The sequence below is a fragment of the Lynx rufus genome, unplaced genomic scaffold, assembly GCF_022079265.1.
Source record: "Lynx rufus isolate CCGP_SWC_20201006 ecotype Redwood Valley unplaced genomic scaffold, mLynRuf1.p SCAF_2, whole genome shotgun sequence".
Taxonomy (NCBI): domain Eukaryota; kingdom Metazoa; phylum Chordata; class Mammalia; order Carnivora; family Felidae; genus Lynx; species Lynx rufus.
The window spans coordinates 63580794-63600187 of NW_025814834.1; the positions used below are offsets into that span (position 1 = coordinate 63580794).

Here is a 19394-nt window from a genome sequence, read left to right on the forward strand (position 1 = left end):
AGCAAGATATATGTTGTCAAATTGCTTTCCAGATTGGTTACGTCAAGGTATACTGTAGTGAGCTGTGCACAAAAATGGCCATCTTCCTGCAGACCCTGAAACAGATAATAAAATAACCATTATAAGAATGTTTTCTTCATTTTATAAATAATTTACATTCCTTTGATTACTAATTCATTGAAAAAACTTTTATTTTTATAAAACATTTGTATTTCTTTGAAATATCTATGTGGGTAAGTTTTTTTACTTTTTTTTTTTTTTTTGCATGTGGCATTATAAGAATGTGACAGTGAGCATTTTCGCTGTGAAGATGGGCATTGTATCCCTGCAACCTGGAGGTGTGATGGGACCAGAGACTGCTTGGATGACACGGATGAAGTTGGCTGCCGTAAGTGAGGAGGGGCCGGGCCAAACTCTGTTCGAGTAATATAAGTGCTTCCTGGTGAATTCAGCTGTACCAAAGATACAGTTGTACCTTTAGTGATAGATTCACGACTGGGCTCAAGTCTTTTGAGATGTCTGTTGTTGAATAGAGAACTGATGGCATTAATGATTCTTTTAGTTCTTTGGAGGAAGGGCTTCAATTCACATCCATTTCTATCTTACCCTTATCCCATGACCTTGATATGGAAACAAATTTGTGAGTAGTTTCCTAAAGCCTATAATAAAGTATTTCAGATTATTCACTCTGGAAATTTTGTCCACCAACTGTGATTTGTAATTCAAGGAGGAGTCTTTTGTATAAAGGACGTTGCGTAGCTTATGCAAATTACACAAAGAGATCACAGAAGAGGTTAGTGTGGTCTTAAATGTTTAAAAAAATGATAGTTAAAAACATGATATATTGTAACTCCAAATTTAATAACACAATCACTTTCACGTATATTCACATATATTTCTTCATTTAATTCTGTCAATATTCTGAGATAGGTTTCAAATTAGGAAACAGGCATAGTGAAGTTGAATCATTCATTAAAAGCCTCCTTCCTGCACAAATCCCAGCCCTTAACATCTTTTGCTTTCCCAGCTTGCCGTAGGTGATCAATCACACCACTGCAGTTTCATTCATTCTGATTTGTGAACAGACAAGGGTTATCATCCAAAAACCAAGAAATCAGGGAAAAATTAATTTTGTTTGCAATTGTTGGCCATCCTGTGGCACAACAGAACAAACTTTGGTGTATTGTTTGGATCGTGATGCATTTGACAATCAGAGGAGGGTGGGGAATAGGTCCTATTCAGTGCTTCTCAAACTTCTGTGCACAAATGGAGCATCGGGGAGCTTGTTGATGTGCTGGTTTCACATCCATATGTTTGGAGTGGGACCTGAGATTCTGCATTTCTACCAGCTCCCATGTGATGCTCATGGTGCTAGTTTGTGAATCATATTTTGAGCAAGGGAGTAGTTCTATCTGCAGAGACATGATCATGTGCTATCTGTTTGCCTCCTATGGGATTACTGAGTTCATTTTTAGATTAAACACCAGGAACAGAAAAGCAAGAACTGTGTATTCTGGGATAGAGGAATAAATACAGTTGTACCAACAACTCTTTAGAGATTGTTAATGTAATAGCAATGTTCTATAACAACGATAATAACAACAGTACCAACAACAATAGTGACAGCAGCTAACATTATACTTCACTTGCACATAAATTATTTAACTTATTTTTTTATAGCAAACTATGAGATATAGTCCCCATTTTATGGTGCACACACTGAGGCTCAGAGAACCTGCCAAAGATCTTAAGTCAAGAAAATTATAGAAATAATAATTATTCAATTCTGGGTCTTCTTTTCCAAATAGCATGTTTTTTCAGCTCATCATGATGCTTTACTATTAGTTATTACAAAGCATTTCAAATAGTTTAGCAATAACTCATGGTTAGTTTGTATTTAAGTCACATTCTTAATTTGATATTTTTTTGTCATGCCTTTGTGTTTTGGTTGTTTGTTTTATTCTTTGTATTTATTCTTTGCATCATCAGTTTGTTGTGATGCCTTTGCCGCAATTATTTGGCATTGAATGCTGATTAGAGTCCATAGGCTGTTTTATAGGATTGTTTACTATTTGCCATCAATGTGTTAAGCAGGAGTTGACACAGATTGTTTTGAAATAAGCATTGCTTGTTGGTGTAATAGGGTGGATGTTTCACACAATGAGTTGAGTCCTTTCCTGGTTTGTTTTAGCTCCCCCTTCTTGCAATTCGAACCAATTCCTGTGTCAGGGTGAAGGTCTATGCATCCCTAACTTCTGGGAGTGTGACAATGATGAGGACTGTGAGGATGGCTCCGATGAACATCAGCATTGCCGTAAGTGATTGTAGAGGAATTTTGTTTTGGCCCCCTGGACACCTAAAATTTAAAAATAATAATGGGATGATTCTTTATAAATGCTGAATTGGAACTCAAATCACAGGGGGCACCTATGCGGGCAATCTCACCCAGGGTGAGAAGATATTGAAAGTGTGAACGTGCTGAAGAATTATAAATATACCCCAGCGATTTGGAAATAGGATAGGTTCTCAGTTTTAAGAATATGTCACACTCAGTAAAGAAACAGAACATTTATTGGTATCTGTGGGGGGCGGGCAGTCTTCATTTATGTGGTTTGCAGTTGGATGGGTCCTTTGGGTCCTGCAGTGCACACTGCATAATAACCTTCCACCCCTTCTGCCTCGGTGTTAAACTGCCTTCTTTTTGATTAAGTGGCAGTGTAGCGAGGTCTGTTGGAAGCATTGTTGCTTGTTGCTTCAGTGACTGCTGCTATAGCTTGCATTGGATGAACTGCAGGAAGGAGGGAAATGGTAGCCCTGAGGAAGACCTTGGCAGCTGCTGCATTCCTGGACACTGAGGGAGTTCAGGACAGTAAACTGGAAGAAACGCTCCCATTCTAATTTCGTTGGGATCAAACTGTAAAAGAGTTTGAAGTGGGCTTGAAAATAATTTTGAGTGAGAGAGTAATCTTGGGTAAATATTAGATGGCAGCATATGAGAAATATGCCATGTGTAGCATTCCTTTGCTTTCTCTATTAAGGATATTTGTATAATTTCAAATTATTCCTGTATCAATGAGGATGTTTTTGGCTGCAAAGAATGAAACACACGTCTCAGAAAAGTTAAGCAAAGGGGGGAATTTATCATCTCACACTATAAGAAGCCTAAGTGTATTGTTGTTCCAGGGTTGATGAATTCCCAACTCAGTAAATTATCAGCCAATTTTCTCCCATTTTTCTGCACTCCCATCTTTAGCCTGTTGGCTTTTTGTGATTGTATGAAAGCTGTAGAAGGCCTTATAATTTCAGCTTCTAGAAGGGAGAACATAATATCCATTCCGTGTGTGTGTGTGTGTGTGTGTGTGTGTGTGTGTGTGTGTGTTTATAAGACAACCCCACCCAAAGCCCCCAAAGTGAAAAACCAAAGATCTTTTAGAAGTCCAGGTTAGACTGAGATGGAAATTGGAGAGCAGATATCTGACTGTAAGGAACTGCTTCAGGCTCTTGACCCCAATTGTCCTGTGGAAGAGTCTAGCTCTGATCACTGTGTGGCATTCACCTTTAAGCCTCCCCCACATTCTGTTTCATTAAATACATCCCACAAATCATGGGCATCTATCATCACTTTGTTTTTGATTTTAAGATGTCAGCCAAGATCCTGTTGGCATTTTTACAGTCATTGTCCACAAAGATCAAAGAAGAAACAGATGTTTTTGATGGCTACTTCATGTGAGAACTTGTTTAGTCATTATATGACTAGTAATGGAGATTCCATGGCCTTTCGTTGGTCCTGGATTCATTTATAAGAGCTTGGAATTTAGCCCAGTACTTTTGAGTCCAGCATTGACTGTGAACTCTTTTCAGTCGGGCCAAGGGTCTTTTGAGGAAGAGAATAGGAATTCTCAAAATACCCTTGAGTTTGACTTCAGTTTACTCCTAAAATGAAGACTGTATAATTAAACAGCCTGTTAGGGCTTGTAAGTGTTGGTCATGAGGACTTCCAGCAACAAAGAGATGGTGATATTTGGGACAAAGTGATAAAGAAGAAACCAGCAAACTGTGTAGGGCTGTGGAGGGTGGTGGTGGTGACAAGTGACGATCTTGAGGAAGGCATGGACAGGAGCTAATCAAGGCCAAATGGGAGCATGGGATGTCCAGATGAGGTCCAGTTATGTTTCAGGATGTGAACATGTTTCAGGAACAGCAAAAGGGGAAGAACAGATCTGAAAAAGAGAGATGGGGGATGATAGTTCAGAAGTAGTGAAGGGAGGAATTAAAAGTGCCAGGCATAGTAGGGCACAGGAAGAAATCCTTGTTTGTAGGAAATCTGTCTGGGCCAATACTATTTTCTGGCCAATCCCTCAAAGGTCCTAGGGGAAAGAAGAGATGACTGCAGATAGTGAGTGCTCAGTGAGAACAGGATGGGGCTAGATTGTGAATCTCTGGAGAGCAGTGAATATGCTTTATGCAGCTCGCATCCCTACTAGCAGATAGTAGGTTCTTGATAAGCGGGTACTGAATGAATTAATGAGTGATGAGTTATTTCTCTTTTGACTAGATAGACCATTTTTGTTCCATTTTCTCTTGCTCCCCACACAAAGTAGGAAGAAAGCTGAGCTGTAGATTGTGATACAATGTAATGGATGACCCCTTGCCAATAATAATATTTACAGAGGGTATGCAAGCTCCTAAGGACAACCACTTGGGAAAAGAGACTGGAGAAAATGTTATAGCAGCAATTTATTTATTTAATTTTCAAAAATGTTTATTTTTTGAGAGAGAGTATGAGTGGGAGGGAGGGGCAGAGAGAGAGAGAGAGAGGGAGAGAGAGAGAGAGAGAGAGGGAGAGAGAGAGAATCCCAAGCAGGATCTTAGCTGTTAGTGCAGAGCCCCATGTGGGTCTCAATCCCACGCACCAAACTGTGAGATCATGACCTGAGCTGAAATCAAGACGGTTAACTAACTGAGCCACCCAGGTGTTCCCATAGCAGTAATTTATAAGCAATGTTACATGCTATTTTAAATGAGTGTGGATTTCACAATATAATTCTTGCATTTTTAATGTCATAAAATTCTTTATTGGGCATCCTTAGCTGCAGACAGGATATGCCACCACTATATTCACTAAGGTCACCAGGGAACTCCTCAATGTCGGATGGACTTCCCTATTGCACAACTTTGGCGATCACGCCCTCCTTCTGGACACTACTATCTTGGCTGCCATGACGCCTCATTGTCCTGGTTCTTTTCTGAACTGCTTTGATCATTCTATTTTGTACTCCTTTTCTACCCAGCCCGTAAGTATGGCTGTTGCTTAGAGCCCTGCACTTACTCAATGCTTTTCCAGGATAATTTCAACCAACCTTATGATTTTGATGAATCTGGATGGCCTGGTGACACCCAAATTTATGCTTATGACCCAGATTTCTTGCCTGCACATCAGTCTTGCATGTTCAACTGCCTGTTGGAGATCCCCAGGATGCCTCAAATTCAAGGTGTCCCAAGTGGGATTAATAATCTTCTCCCATGAACTGTTTTTTGTTTTTTGTTGATCTATGTGAATTATCTTTAAAAAAAATTTTTTTAATGTCTCTTTGTTTTTGAGAGAGAGAGAGAGAGCATGAGCAGGGGAGGGGCAGAGAGAGAGGGAGACACAGAACCTGAAGCAGCCTCTAGGCTCTGAGCTGTCCGAACAGAACCCGACATGGGGCTTGAACCCATGAGCTGTGAGATCATGACCTGAGCTGAAGTTGTGTGCCACTGACTGAGCCATCCAGGCACCGCTATCTTCTTTTTTTTAATTTAATTTATTTTTTTAATTTACATCCAAGTTAGTATATAGTGCAACAATGATTTCAGGAGTAGATTCCTTAATGCCCCTTACCCATTTAGCCCATCCCCCCTCCCACAAGCACTTCAGTAAGCCTCTGTTCTCCATATTTGAGTCTCTTATGTTTTGTCCCTCTCCCTGTTTTTATATTATTTTTGCTTCCCTTCCTTTGTGTTCTTCTGTTCTGTGTCTTAAAGTCCTCACATGAGTGAAGTCATGATATTTGTCTTTCTCTGACTGACTAATTTTGCTTAGCATAATACCCCCTAGTTTCATCCACATAGTTGCAAATGGCAAGGTTTCATTCTTTTTGATTGCTGAGTAATACTCCATTGTATATATATATACCACATCTTCTTTATCCATTCATCCATCGATGGACATTTGGGCTCTTTCCATACTTTGGCTATTGTTGATAGTGCTGCTATAAACATTGGGGTGCATGTGTCCTTTCGAAACAGCATACATGTATCCCTTGGATAAATACCTAGTAGGGCAATTGCTGGGTCATAGGGTAGTTCTATTTTTAAATTTTGAGGAACTTCCATACCGTTTTCCAGAGTGGCTGCACCAGTTTGCATTCCCACCAGCAGTGCAAAACAGATCCTCTTTCTCTACATCCTCACCAACATGTTTGCTGAATTGTTAATGTTAGCCATTCTGACAGGTGTGAGGTGGTAGCTCATTGAGGAACCCCTATCTTTTTATAGAAATAAAATTAACTCACTATAAAGTACTAGCAGAAAATACAACATCAGTCTTAACTACTAGAAATAGGCAGAGTGAGTCTTTTTCCTCGTTAATGTAGCATTTTATGAAACACATTTCATTTTTTTCTAAATTTTTAATGTTTATTTTTGAGAGAGAGAGACAGAGAGACAGAGAGAGAGAGAGACAGAGAGTGCGAGTGGGGGAGGTGTAGAGAGAGAGGGAGACACAGAATCTGAAGCAGGCTCCAGGCTCTGAGCTGTCAGCACAGAGCCCAATGTGGGGCTCAAACTCACAGTGGTGAGATTGTGACCTGAGCTGAAGTAGGACTCTTAACCGACTGAGCCACCTAGGCGCCCCTATGAAACATATTTCTTTTTTTTTTTTTATTTTTTTTAACGTTTTATTTATTTTTGAGACAGAGAGAGACAGAGCATGAACAGGGGAGGGTCAGAGAGAGGGAGACACAGAATCGGAAACAGGCTCCAGGCTCTGAGCTGTCAGCCCAGAGCCCGACGCGGGGCTCGAACTCATGGACCGCGAGATTTAATCCAAAGATTTAACTAAAACCCTTGGGTATCTCTCTATCCACCCCAAGAAGAAAGCTCCAGCTCCTTAACATGGTTTCATGGTTTATAGTGGCTTCTAAGACACTACCAGCACTTATTTTTCCATGTCTATCACTTGCTATTCATGCCCAGAAATTTCCATGTGGGGTCACAGCAGTGCTTCTAGTTCCCTTGGGCATATGGTGCTGTGTCCCTCTTTCACAACTGTGCATGCTGCCTGAATGCTTGTTGCTAGACAGTCCTTTCCTTTTGACCTAGCTAACCTCACTGCTTCTCCTTTAAGACCCAGGTAAGGTGTTACCTCCTAAAGGAAGCTGTCCCTGTTCACACTCTCATCTCAGAGTGAATTAGGCACACCTCCCTGATCCTTCTATAATTACTTGTATGCCTATAATTCACTTTCATCATTGTTTTTAATTTTTTTTAAAAAAGTGTTGGGGCGCCTGGGTGGCGCAGTCGGTTAAGCGTCCGACTTCAGCCAGGTCACGATCTCGCGGTCCGGGAGTTCGAGCCCCGCGTCGGGCTCTGGGCTGATGGCTCAGAGCCTGGAGCCTGTTTCCGACTCTGTGTCTCCCTCTCTCTCTGCCCCTCCCCCGTTCATGCTCTGTCTCTCTCTGTCTCAAAAATAAATAAACGTTGAAAAAAAAATTAAAAAAAAAATAAAAAAGTGTTTATTTATTTTGAGAGAGAGAGCTAGAGCAAGCACACGAGTGGGGGAGAGGCATAGAGAGAGGGAGAGAGAGAGAATCTCAAACAGGCTCTGAGTTGTCAACACAGATCCTGACGCAGGGCTTGAGCTCACAAAGTGTGAGATCATGACCTGAGCTGAAACCAAGAGCTGGACGCTTAACTAACACAGCTATCCAGGCACCCCTCTAATAAATTCTTAAAGTGTCCCCTAGAAAGCCATGAGCTCCTTGAGAGTAGGGAGTGTCCCTCATTCATCATTATATTCCCATTATTGGTGTACTTTGTGGTATATAATAGGCCCCCAGTAGAGGTTTATGTAATGAATAAGTAAATTCTAGCATCAGACTGGTTCATGGAACCGTATGATTTTAATTTGTCGTTTTTCTGTGTTTGAACGAGCATTTATTTATTTAAATATGAAATTTATTGCCAAATTGGTTTCCATACAACACTCAGTGCTCATCCCAAAAGGTGCCCTCCTCAATGCCCATCACCCACTTTCCCATCCCTCCCACCCCCCATCAACCCTCAGTTTGTTCTCAGTTTTTAAGTGTCTCCTATGGTTTGGCTCTCTCCCTCTCTAACTTTTTTTTTTCCTTCCCCTCCCCCATGGTCTTCTGTCAAGTTTCTCAAGATCCACATAAGAGTGGAAACATATGGTATCTGTCTTTCTCTGTATGACTTATTTCACTTAGCATCACACTCTCCAGTTCCATCCACGTTGCTACAAAAGGCCATATTTCATTCTTTTTCATTGCCAAGTAGTATTCCATTGTGTATATAAACCACAATTTCTTTTCTTTTTTTTTTTTTTTAAACCACAATTTCTTTATCCATTCATCAGTTGATGGACATTTAGGCTCTTTCCATAATTTGGCTATTGTTGAGAGTGCTGCTATAAACATTGGGGTACAAGTACTCCTATGCATCAGCACTCCCGTATCCCTTGGGTAAATTCCTAGCAGTGCTGTTGCTAGGTCATAGGGTAGTTCTATTTTTAATTTTCTGAGGAACCTCCACACTTTTCCAGAGCGGCTGCACCAGTTTGCATTCCCACCAACAATGCAAGAGGGTTCCCGTTTCTCCACATCCTTGCCAGCATCTATAGTCTCCTGATTTGTTCATTTTGGCCACTCTGACTGGTGTGAGGTGATATCTGAGTGTGGTTTTGATTTGTATTTCCCTGATGAGGAGTGACGTTGAGCATCTTTTCATGTGCCTGTTGGCCATCTGGATGTCTTCTTTAGAGAAGTGTCTATTCATGTCTTCTGCCCATTTCTTCACTGGATTATTTGCTTTTTGGGTGTGGAGTTTGGTGAGTTCTTTATAGATTTTGGATACTAGCCCTTTGTTTGATATGTCATTTGCAAATATCTTTTTCCCATTCCACCATGGTTGTCTTTTAGTTTTGTTGATTGTTTCCTTTGCAGTGCAGAGCTTTTGAATGAGCTTTTTTTTTTTTTAAGTTTTTTAAATGTTTTTTATTTATTTTTGAGACAGAGAGAGACAGAGCATGAACAGGGGAGGGGCAGAGAGAGAGGGAGACACAGAATCGGAAGCAGGCTCCAGGCTCTGAGCCATCAGCCCAGAGCCTGACGCGGGGCTCGAACTCACGGACCGTGAGATCGTGACCTGAGCCGAAGTCAGCCGCTTAACCGACTGAGCCACCCAGGCGCCCCTTGAATGAGCTTTTAATTACCCCCTCATAAACCCCTTTGAAAGGTTAAGCACAAAATATACACTTGCTTTGGGCGTCAGTTTAAGAAGAAAGCCAAGATACTTAAAATAATATTGGCACTTGATTTAGTTTTTCTACATATTTTGTTAGTACTGCTACTCATGACTTGCCGTTTTGTGAATAAAAAAAGTTCTTTAGGGGTGCTTAAGTGTCTCAGTCAGTTGAGCCTCCAACTCGTGATTTCGGCTCAGGTCATGATCTCATGGTTTGGGAGTTTGAGCCCCGCACCGACAGTGTGGAGCCTGCGTGGGATGCTCCCTCTACCTCTCTTTCTGCTTCTCCTTCTCTCTCTCTCTCTCTCTCTCTCAAAATAAATAAATAAACTTAAAAAATAAATTTAAAAAAGTTCTTTAATTTTATGTGGAAATTGTCAATACATACTTAAGTAAATTATATGGGAATTTAATGAGGAAATATTAATCTTTTTAGACTTATTCAGATAAAATTGTGTCTGCTTTGGCTGAATTCAGACGTTTAAGTGACTTCTAGAAAAGTTGATCTATTCTAACTTTATTAATACAAGGTACCAGGAGAAAATATGAAATCATACTGTTGAAGTGTCAGAAATAGGCTGCCTGGAAAAATCTTGTTTGCTATTCAAGAATTACATAACACATACATAATGAAAGAATTTTCTTAGAAAGAACAGGATGACAAGATATAGAATTGATGTAGAAAGCTGATATAATGGGGAAAAACTCACCCATAGAAAAAAAATCACCTACAGTTTTATTACTCAGAAATAACCACTGTTATAACCCTTTGGCATATTTCCTTCTTGTTTAAACAAGTATTACGATGACAGGTACCTCAACCGATACTCGGCTACTACTTATATCTGCAAAACTTTTGTTTTACCATTTTGGTTGTCAATGTATATTGTATTCTCAACACATGTTGATCCTATAATTGTCTACACTCACATGCTTGAGTGTTGATGTGATTCTGTGAGCATTTAGATATAGTATCATGATACTAATACCTTTGCTTTTGCATTGTAGACAGCTCACACTGTCTACATTGGGGTAGGTGGGTACCCTGCTTTCTAAGCCTATAAACTTTATGTTCGGTATACTCTCTTGCCTTTGCTTTTAAATTTTCCTCACTCATCTTTGGTAAATGGCAACGGATTGGTCTGTATTTGGCAGTAATTATAAAGTAGTATCTTTTCCCCTCCACAGCTGGGAGAACATGCTCAAGCCATCAGATTACATGCTCCAATGGTGAATGTATCCCAAAAGAATACAGGTGCGACCATGTCAGAGACTGCCCAGATGGAACCGATGAGAAAGATTGCCGTGAGTCCCTTTCAGTCTTTGCACTGTGTTTGCTTTCACCTTTGTCCCTTTGGCATTTTAATCAATTTGTTAGATTTGTTGATGGACAGAAATGCCTACAATATGCCTCTTGTTATTGAAATTTCTTGGCAGATTCTTTTGTGGATTAGAGGTGATATTCTGATAGGAGACTATTTTTAGCAAGACATTCTAAGTGTGTCCTGCCTTAGCATGTCAAGTTTCTGTATTTTTGGAAGAGACTTTTAACATTAACATAGAATCCTGAAAAGTTATTGAATACATTGAATACAAAATCCAGTTTGGTCAATGTTGGGTTTTATTGAATTATGATGTTAAACCAGATGTCTCATTAGTTTTCTGCTCTTATGGACTCAGTATTTTCCGGGTTACCTTTGGAAAAGTGTTACATTCTGAAAATGGCTTTCTCCAATGATGACATATTAGTTTGTAACTGATCACAAGATAAGGCATAGAAATCACACTATTCTATGTGTAATGTTCAGACATTACCATAACCAAAATAAGAGAGTGTATAATCATAGTGCATCATGTACTTCTTACAAATCAGTAATCTGCCTCTCTTGAGGTTTATGTGGAATTGTTAAAATATGAGAATATTGGAATTATTCTACTATGTAAGTTCTGTGGTCTGTCTAACTCTATCTTTAGTCTCAGACATATTCAGTTTTGTTTAAAAGTTCTTATAAGTCTATTATTTATGCGTTTATCATCTATGGTATCATTTATGAATCAGAATGTCCTTGAGGTTTTAGACATTTTTTCCTGAATTTCTTTTGATAGGCTGCGTCTTGTAAGTTTACTGTGAGCTAAGTACAGTTAGTTTCTTTCTTTTGCTCTTAAATTTATATTTCAGAGTTTAGGGAATTGTTTTAATATTTCAGTATTCCAATACTCAGTGGATAGATTTTGAGTGCCTTGATCGTAAACTTAGTTATGTCTCCAACTGAGATTTAAGTTTTAGTCTACTCTCATGGGACACCTCTATTGTTTGATCATTTTGATTTAATTTTAATTTTCTGGACTGTTCCTAAACTTCTTTCTTTGGTCCAATTGGTATATTTTATGCTTCATGAGGAGAGAACCATCTTCTGGTTCTTTTTTTTGGTACATTCCCCAATATGGTGCAGTGCCTTGGGAGGGAGCTAACATAAACTGCTTATGAGCAAATCATTCCTATTTCACCGTACTGTTCAAACTGTACTTTTCATGGAAGAAATATTATGAAAGGGAAAGATCTGTCTCCAAATAGGTCCAGATTCATGTTGCATCCATACCATCATCACATGGTGCATTTTAATGTTTATTTATTATTATTTTTATTTTGAGAGAGAGAGCATGAATGGCAGAGGGGAAGAGAGAGAGAGGCAGAGAGATAGAATCCCAAGCAGTCACGCTGGCTTGACTTGAACTCTCGGACCGCGAGATCATGACCTGAGCCGAAATCAAGAGTTGGATGCTTTCTTTCCTTGGGTCTTATTTTTCTTTGAGAAAAATACTGTGATTTGTTTTTGTATCTCCATTTCCTAGCAGGATTGCTGTTATAGTCGTGTTGTGGTATAATTTCCAACTTAAATGTTCTCTTGGAAAGAGATTATGTTGTCTCTAATTTGGATCTCTTTTCATTTTGGAAATTTTACACAATTACCGGCAATTTTAAAGATATTGTATGTCTGGATGTCACCAAATAACAAGTCCATGAGTCAAATACTCTCAGTACTTTGTAAAGCAAACAATAGGTCCTTCATTGTGGCAAGTGAAGAAAATGTTTTTGACTAAATAATAGTGATGAATCATATATTTTATAGTATTTTGTAAACTGTAAGTGTTATATAAATGTTGGTTGTTATTCTTAATTCGGTTCCTCAATGAGGACAATCGAGCAGGTGTTATTATTCTCTCACAAATAAAGAAACTAAAATTGCAAAGAGTAGACTGGCTTGTTCAAGGTTGAAAATATGTGGCAGAGCTAGGGCTAAATCCATCTTCTGGTTCCAAGTCTGGTGATTGCTCTTCATGAAAGACTTTATTTACAGAAGGAGAAAGTTCTACCTTGTGCAAGTTTAAGAGAGAACCAGAGGCTGTGCCACCAGCCAACAGTCTGTGTCTTTATCCCTAATTTACAAGTGGATAAAAATGAGTGCTTTATTGGAAATGCAATGGAACTGAAGGAAATGCTACTCTAGGGAAAATAAAAGGCAACTGAAACAGACTGTTTGGATTTATTCCATGTGAACACCCTGCAGCCAAATCTAAAGTCATCAGTACAACTGCCTCACAACTTTGCCAATAGACCTTCCGGAATAAAGCTGGCTGGGTACAAGTATGCAGGCTGCTGTTATAGAAAGGGGTTATGGAAAGGAAGTGAGTGAGCTTTATAAAATATCTGAGCAGGAATTTTTAATCAAGTTTTTGTTTATTTTTTTAAGTGCAAGTAATAGGTGCAATAAGGATTTCTTAAGAGAGCCAGATTTATATGATAGTTAATTGCTCCTGGAATCATACAAGTCATGAATCCTTCAGGGTTCATGGCTCTAAGATGAATCTGACACATGCAAAAGGGGTTTGTAATGAAGCATTCTTTCCTATTTCTCTTTGCCTTATTTATTTATTACTATGTGTTATTTATGGAGAAGTATAAAAAAAAATCTAACAAATCAGGAAGTTAAGAAAAGAATCTTCATGCTTCTTTGTGCTTTGATCTCCTGGCCACAGCCAGATTTGTACAAGAAAGAGAATAATGGCCTGGATCAAAGTCTTTAGAAAGTGCTAATATAGGGAGACAAATTGGCCTCATTTTGTTTTCCCTTTGTTTGGAACCCTTGCAGGAAGTAGGGAAGAGAGCTGCCATATGCTGGGCTCCAATCACTATTTTATGCAATTTTTACCTTAATGACACAAGGTAGATGTGATGACCTGACCATCTCCTCAGGCTTTTAACCTAGGTCTAAACTGTATGCCCATGCAGGTTTTAAATATAATCAAAAGCAGAATGAATTGATAATGAACTCCTTTGTACTCATCACCCAGTTATATCAATTAGCAACTCATAGCTAATTTTGTCTTACCTATATCTCTTTATTCTTATTTTGAAGCAGTTTTCACACATTGTATAATCTTATCTTTATTTCATTTATCTATCTATCTATCTATCTATCTATCTATCTATCTATCTATCTACTTGAGGTGGGAGGAGGGTATAGAGAGAGAGGGAGACACAGAATCTGAAATAGGCTCTGAGCTGTCAGCACAGAGCCCAATATGGGACTAGAACTCATGGACTGCGAGATCATGACCTGAGCTGAATTCAGACGCTTAACCAACTGAGCCACTCAGATGCTCATATTTTCTTTTTGAGAGAGAGAGAGAGGGTGCAAGTGAGTGAGTGGCAGAGAGAGAGAGAATCCCAGGAGGGGCAGAGAGAGAGAGAGAGAGAGAGAGAGAGAGAGAGAAGCGGGTTCACCGGAAGTGGGGATCCTGTTTTTCCCGAAGAGGGGCTTCAACTCACCCACTGTGGGACTTGAACCCATGAACAGCGAGATCATGACCTGAGCTGAAGTGAGATGCTTAATGATTGAGCCACCCAGGTGCCCATAATCTTATCTTTAAATAATTTAATATTTAACTCTAAAATATAAGGACTGAAACATAGCATAACAGTATCACAACCCACACCTGTGAGTTAACAACCATTAAAATAATCAGTTCTTAAAATTCCCCAATTGGTTTTTTATTATTTTTTGTGGTGCCATTTAAAGCAAAGTCCAAATAAAATCTATGCATTGGAATTAGTTGCTGTCTTTTGATTTGTAGGTTTACCTTCCATTTCTGTTGTTTACCTCTTGCAATATATTTGTTGAAAAAACCAAATTACTTGTCCCGAGTTTCCCACAGTCTGGATCTTGCTTATTGCATCCCCAGAGCACGTCCTTTAACGTGCTCTTCTGTCCTGTAGTTTTTGGCAGCTATATTTACAGCAAGGTTCCTCAACCTTTGTACAAATGACATCAAGGGCCAGGTAGATCCTTTCTGCACGGAACATTATGCATTGTAGAATGTCTAACAGTATCCCTGACCTCTGCCTACTAGAAGCCAGCAGTACCTCCCATTTGTCACAACCAAAAATGTCTCCAGACAATGCTAAATGTTCTGTGGGAGCAAAATCTCCCTCCACTTGTCTAGTTGGGAATAACATTAGTCTAGAGGCTTGAACAGATACAAAGACTTCTGCGCGCGCGCATGTGTGTGTGTGTGTGTGTGTGTGTGTGAGTGTGTCTGTGTGTGTGTCTGTGTCTGTGTGTGTAGGGGCACAATACTTTGAAAATACAGGTGCATATTTCCACTAGGAGGCATATAATGTCTAACTATCAGCCATTGATTGTTGCTAACATCCATTTAGTCATAGTTACTTCACTTCAGATATGTAACAGCTGTTTATTAGTTGTTTTAAATTGGAACATTACAATATGATGAAGGATTAAACAAGGCTTGCCCAGAAATCATTTTCATGAGACATGACACTTTATTCTATTGTTTCTGCAGTCATGGTACATGGGAATCATTACCTGTGGACAAATGCAGGATCAGCCTATGAGTGTGACTTTCATTTTTCTATTTCTCAGAAGTAAGATTGTCTACACGAAGGGGTCTAAATACGTTATGCCCCTAGAAATCATTTAAATATAGTAATGATGTTGGAAAAGCTCCAAGGAAGGATCTAATTCTTTTCCCCAAATATTTGAAAGGATCAGGAAGCTCGACCCTGTAGTTCATAGTCCTGACTGTCGGATCAGACCCCTAGGTTATAGTCTTCACCCTTTCAAGCTTTCTAAGATCAAGACACTGCGCTCCAACGTAGAGCACCTTGTGTCTATTCCAGACATTCCTTGTACAGAACAAAGAAAAGTGTATAAGAGTTCTCTCAGGGAGGCAGGGAGAGGGGAGGGAAGAGAATGGGCCTGATGATGAGGAAGGCAAACATAGTAAGATTCCACTAAAAAGATTATCCTTGAGACAAATTTGTGTTGTATGAAAGCTTTTCATATTGTTTGGTCTTTTTGTCTGCTGTGTTCCAATATGCATAAGGTATTTTTTGATTATTCTATTATGTGAGAATGATTTCTGGTTATGTCTACTATAAAAAGCTGTGAAACAGGTAAAAGTTCATTTTCTCCAAGTTATTTTATTCTTCAGTCTGGCTATCTATAAAATGGCCCCTACTATTAAATAGCTGTCAATTAATTTTTCCCCCCAAGGAACAGGAGATTCAAAACTGCAGTCCATTTTACTTCTAATGGGATTAGCATCAAGGAAAAACCACTCATGCAGAGTCTAAGATAAACATCAGAACAATGCAGCAATTATGGGTCATTCAGTTAATATATTACAGTGACTTTAAGTTGCTCAAAACTAGTACAGTTTTTCCCAGTTAAGAGAACAGATTATTTTGTTTTTATCGAGTGCCATATTAGAGTGATGTTGGTGTGAGTAAACTATTGCTAATTATCACTGGTTTGCAGTACTTCTCTTTTGATACTTAGGAATGCCAAAGAAAGGGTAAAATCCCTATTACAATGAAGGCTTTCTTGCTGGTAATCAGCAGTATTTGGTCTGCCTGCAACTGGGGCCGCTTTGTCCGTGAAGTTTTATTTCTATTGACTTTCTGTTCTTTAGAATTCAAACATTTTCCTTTATATATCTAATTGCTGAAACTCCAAATGGGAAACAGGAATAAAGAGGATGATTCAAGTCATTCTGTAGACTATGATGGCTCGTAAAGAACATGCTTTTCTTCAAACTCAGTTCCACGGTTAAGCTGCCCCTTCAGCCTTGCTCTTACTGTTCTCTTTCTACTACTCCAGGTGAGAAAGCAGAAGCAGAGAGACTGACACCCTTTCCTATCACATCACAGACATACCTGTTTTGGTGTTCTTACAGTCGAGATAGAATTCAGAGCCCTGAAACCTTGGGGAAATAAAAATTTCTTATTTAAATCTCCATCAGGGGCACCTGGGTGGCTCAATCAGTTAAGTGTCAGACTCTTGTTTTCGGCTCAAGTCATGATCTCGGGGTTCATGGGGTCCACCCCACGCTGTCAGCACAGAGCCTGCTTGGGATTCTCTTTCTCTCCCTCTCTCTGCCTCTCTCCTGCTTGCACACATGCTCTCTCTCAAAATAAATAAACTTAAAAGAAAATAAATCATCATACAAGCACATTATAAATATTTATTAAAAGCTCCCAAGGGCTGCCTGGGTGGCTCAGTTAAGCAGCTGACTTCAGCTCAGGTCATGATCTTGTGGTCCCTGAGTTCGAGCCCCGCGTCGGGCTCTGTGCTGACAGCTCAGAGCCTGGAGCCTGTTTCAGATTCTGTGTCTCCCTCTCTCTGGTCCTCCCCCATTCATGCCCTGTCTCTCTCTGTCTCAAAAATAAAAAAATAAAAAAAAAGTTAAAAATAAATAAATAAAAGCTCCCAAGACCCCTCTCAGCTGTTGTCCAATTTCTTTGCTCCCTTTTATAACAAAGTTACATAGAGTGCCTCCATTTCCTCTCCTCTTTCTTTCTTGAACTCCCTGAAAACAGCAGTTTCCACCAATCTCCTGAAAGCATTCTTGTCAATGCCACCAGTGACCTTGTTTTACTAAGCCTAATGGCTCCTGTTCAACTGTCACCTTATCAGAGAGCTGCTCCTCACTGTCACTCATTTATTTTTGAGAGAGAGAGAAAGAGAGAGGGAGACAGAGTATGAGTGGGGGAGGGGCTGAGAGAGAAGGAGACACAGAATCTGAAGCAGGTTCCAGCCTCTGAACTGCGGGGCTCAAACTCATGGGTTGAGAGATCATGACCTGAGCCATAAGTTGGACGCTTAACTGAGCCACGCAGGTGCCCTGATTGAATAAAATATTTTTTTAAAACATTGTGGGAATTTCTTTTTTTTTAAGTTTATTTATTTGTTTTGAGAGAGAGAGAGAGAAAGAGAGAGAGAGAGGGTGTGTGAGCAGGGGAGGGACAGAGAGAGGGGGAGAGAGAAAGAATCTCAAGCAGTCTCCTCACTGTCAGTGAGGACCCTGAAGCGGGGCTTGACCTCCCAGTTTGTGAGATCATGACCTGAGCCGAAATCAAGAGTTGGACACTTAACCAACTGAACCACCCAGGTGCCTCCCAACATTGTGGGAATTTCTACCTCACTTGTAATTTTGTTTATCTCTTTATCCAGTTCTTAGCAAAGTTCCAGGGAGGTGGATGTCAATAAATGTATGTTGGATAGAATGAAATTCTAATGAAAAGGAACATAGCACTCTGTAGAATAACTAGCTTTCAGCATAATGACGTTCATGCAGCAGTCATTTGCTGATGAATCTTCAATTATCTGGAACAGTTTCTCGATAGGAAGACTGAGCCACGCCATTTCTAGCTATGGTTTGCAAGTGGCCACTCTCATAATTCTAGTGGTGTGGGTACTCTTCCTGTCTCTTCAGTTAAAATTTGCGTGTTTGTTCTGCCCAGATGAGTCACAGAGGATCACTGTAAGGAACAGATAGGAATAGATAATGTGTTTTCTCTTTTTGGCTTCTGCTTCCTGACAGCTACTTGGATTAAACTTGATTTTAGTCCCATGGTACTAGCCCTTGGGATTACAGTGTTTGCTTTCTCTCTCTCTCTCTTTCTTTTTAATGTTTATTGATTTATTTTGAGAGAGAGAGCAGGGGAGGGGCAGAGAGTGAGGGAGTCACAGAATCTGAAGCAGGCTCCAGGCCCTGAGCTGCTTGCACAGAGCCCAACGCAGGGCTCGAACTCACGAATGCGAGATCCTGACCTGAGCCGAAGTCGGACGCTTAATGGGCTAAGCCATCCAGGCATCCCTGCTTTCTCTTTCTAGGGTGCTGAATTGCTATTTCCATTTTATAAAACTTATTATGTATATGCTTTTTATTGAAAGCCATTGTTAATTATTTTTGAAGAGTGGCAGGAAATAATTTCCTCTTGTTTTGTTGTATGTTGCTTTATTTCCTTGGTGCTAGTTCATGATGGCAGTCACTTTGGGGATTTGAATTTAACTGGGGAGGGGGTAGAGTGAGTTCCCTGCTATATTGTGGTCTATTTTTTTGGTGCCGACTCTCTTGTTTGTTCTGGTACTCCTGGAAAGCTTTGTTTCCTAGCATAGAGTTTCCTTGAATTCCTGGATCATACCAGATTGAAGTCCTTAATAGAATATGCCATTACTTGCTGAAATCTAGAGTTGGCCTCACCACTCCAGACTCCCAATGTGGGATAGGAAACTGAATGGAAGAAACAAAAACTTTGCTTTTTCTCTAGAGTTATTTATTTTCCTATTAAAACTATCTTTCTAGGAGTTTCTATTTCTTTCATTCAATTTCATTTTGTTTCTGTAATTTTTTGCTTCTTCCTACTGCTTGCTCTGAAGCTTCTAAGCAGTAGCTACATCTATTGTGATGCTAGGGATGTGCATTGTGGAGCCACATTGCCTGAATTTGAAATCTGGCTCTCCAGTTTACTGGTTGTATGACCTTTTTTAAATTACTTAACC

At 39.7% G+C, this 19394-nt stretch overlaps 1 protein-coding gene across 1 annotated transcript in view; it reads left to right on the forward strand.

Annotated features, from left to right (window-relative positions):
- Nucleotides 1-19394, forward strand: part of LRP2 (LDL receptor related protein 2) — a 198290-nt gene that overhangs the window by 37007 nt on the left and 141889 nt on the right. Inside the window, exons 2-4 of the mRNA XM_047084739.1 lie at nt 281-388; nt 2192-2314; nt 10714-10830. Of these exons, the coding sequence (XP_046940695.1) occupies nt 281-388; nt 2192-2314; nt 10714-10830 (348 nt within the window). The remainder of the gene's footprint in view (nt 1-280; nt 389-2191; nt 2315-10713; nt 10831-19394) is intronic.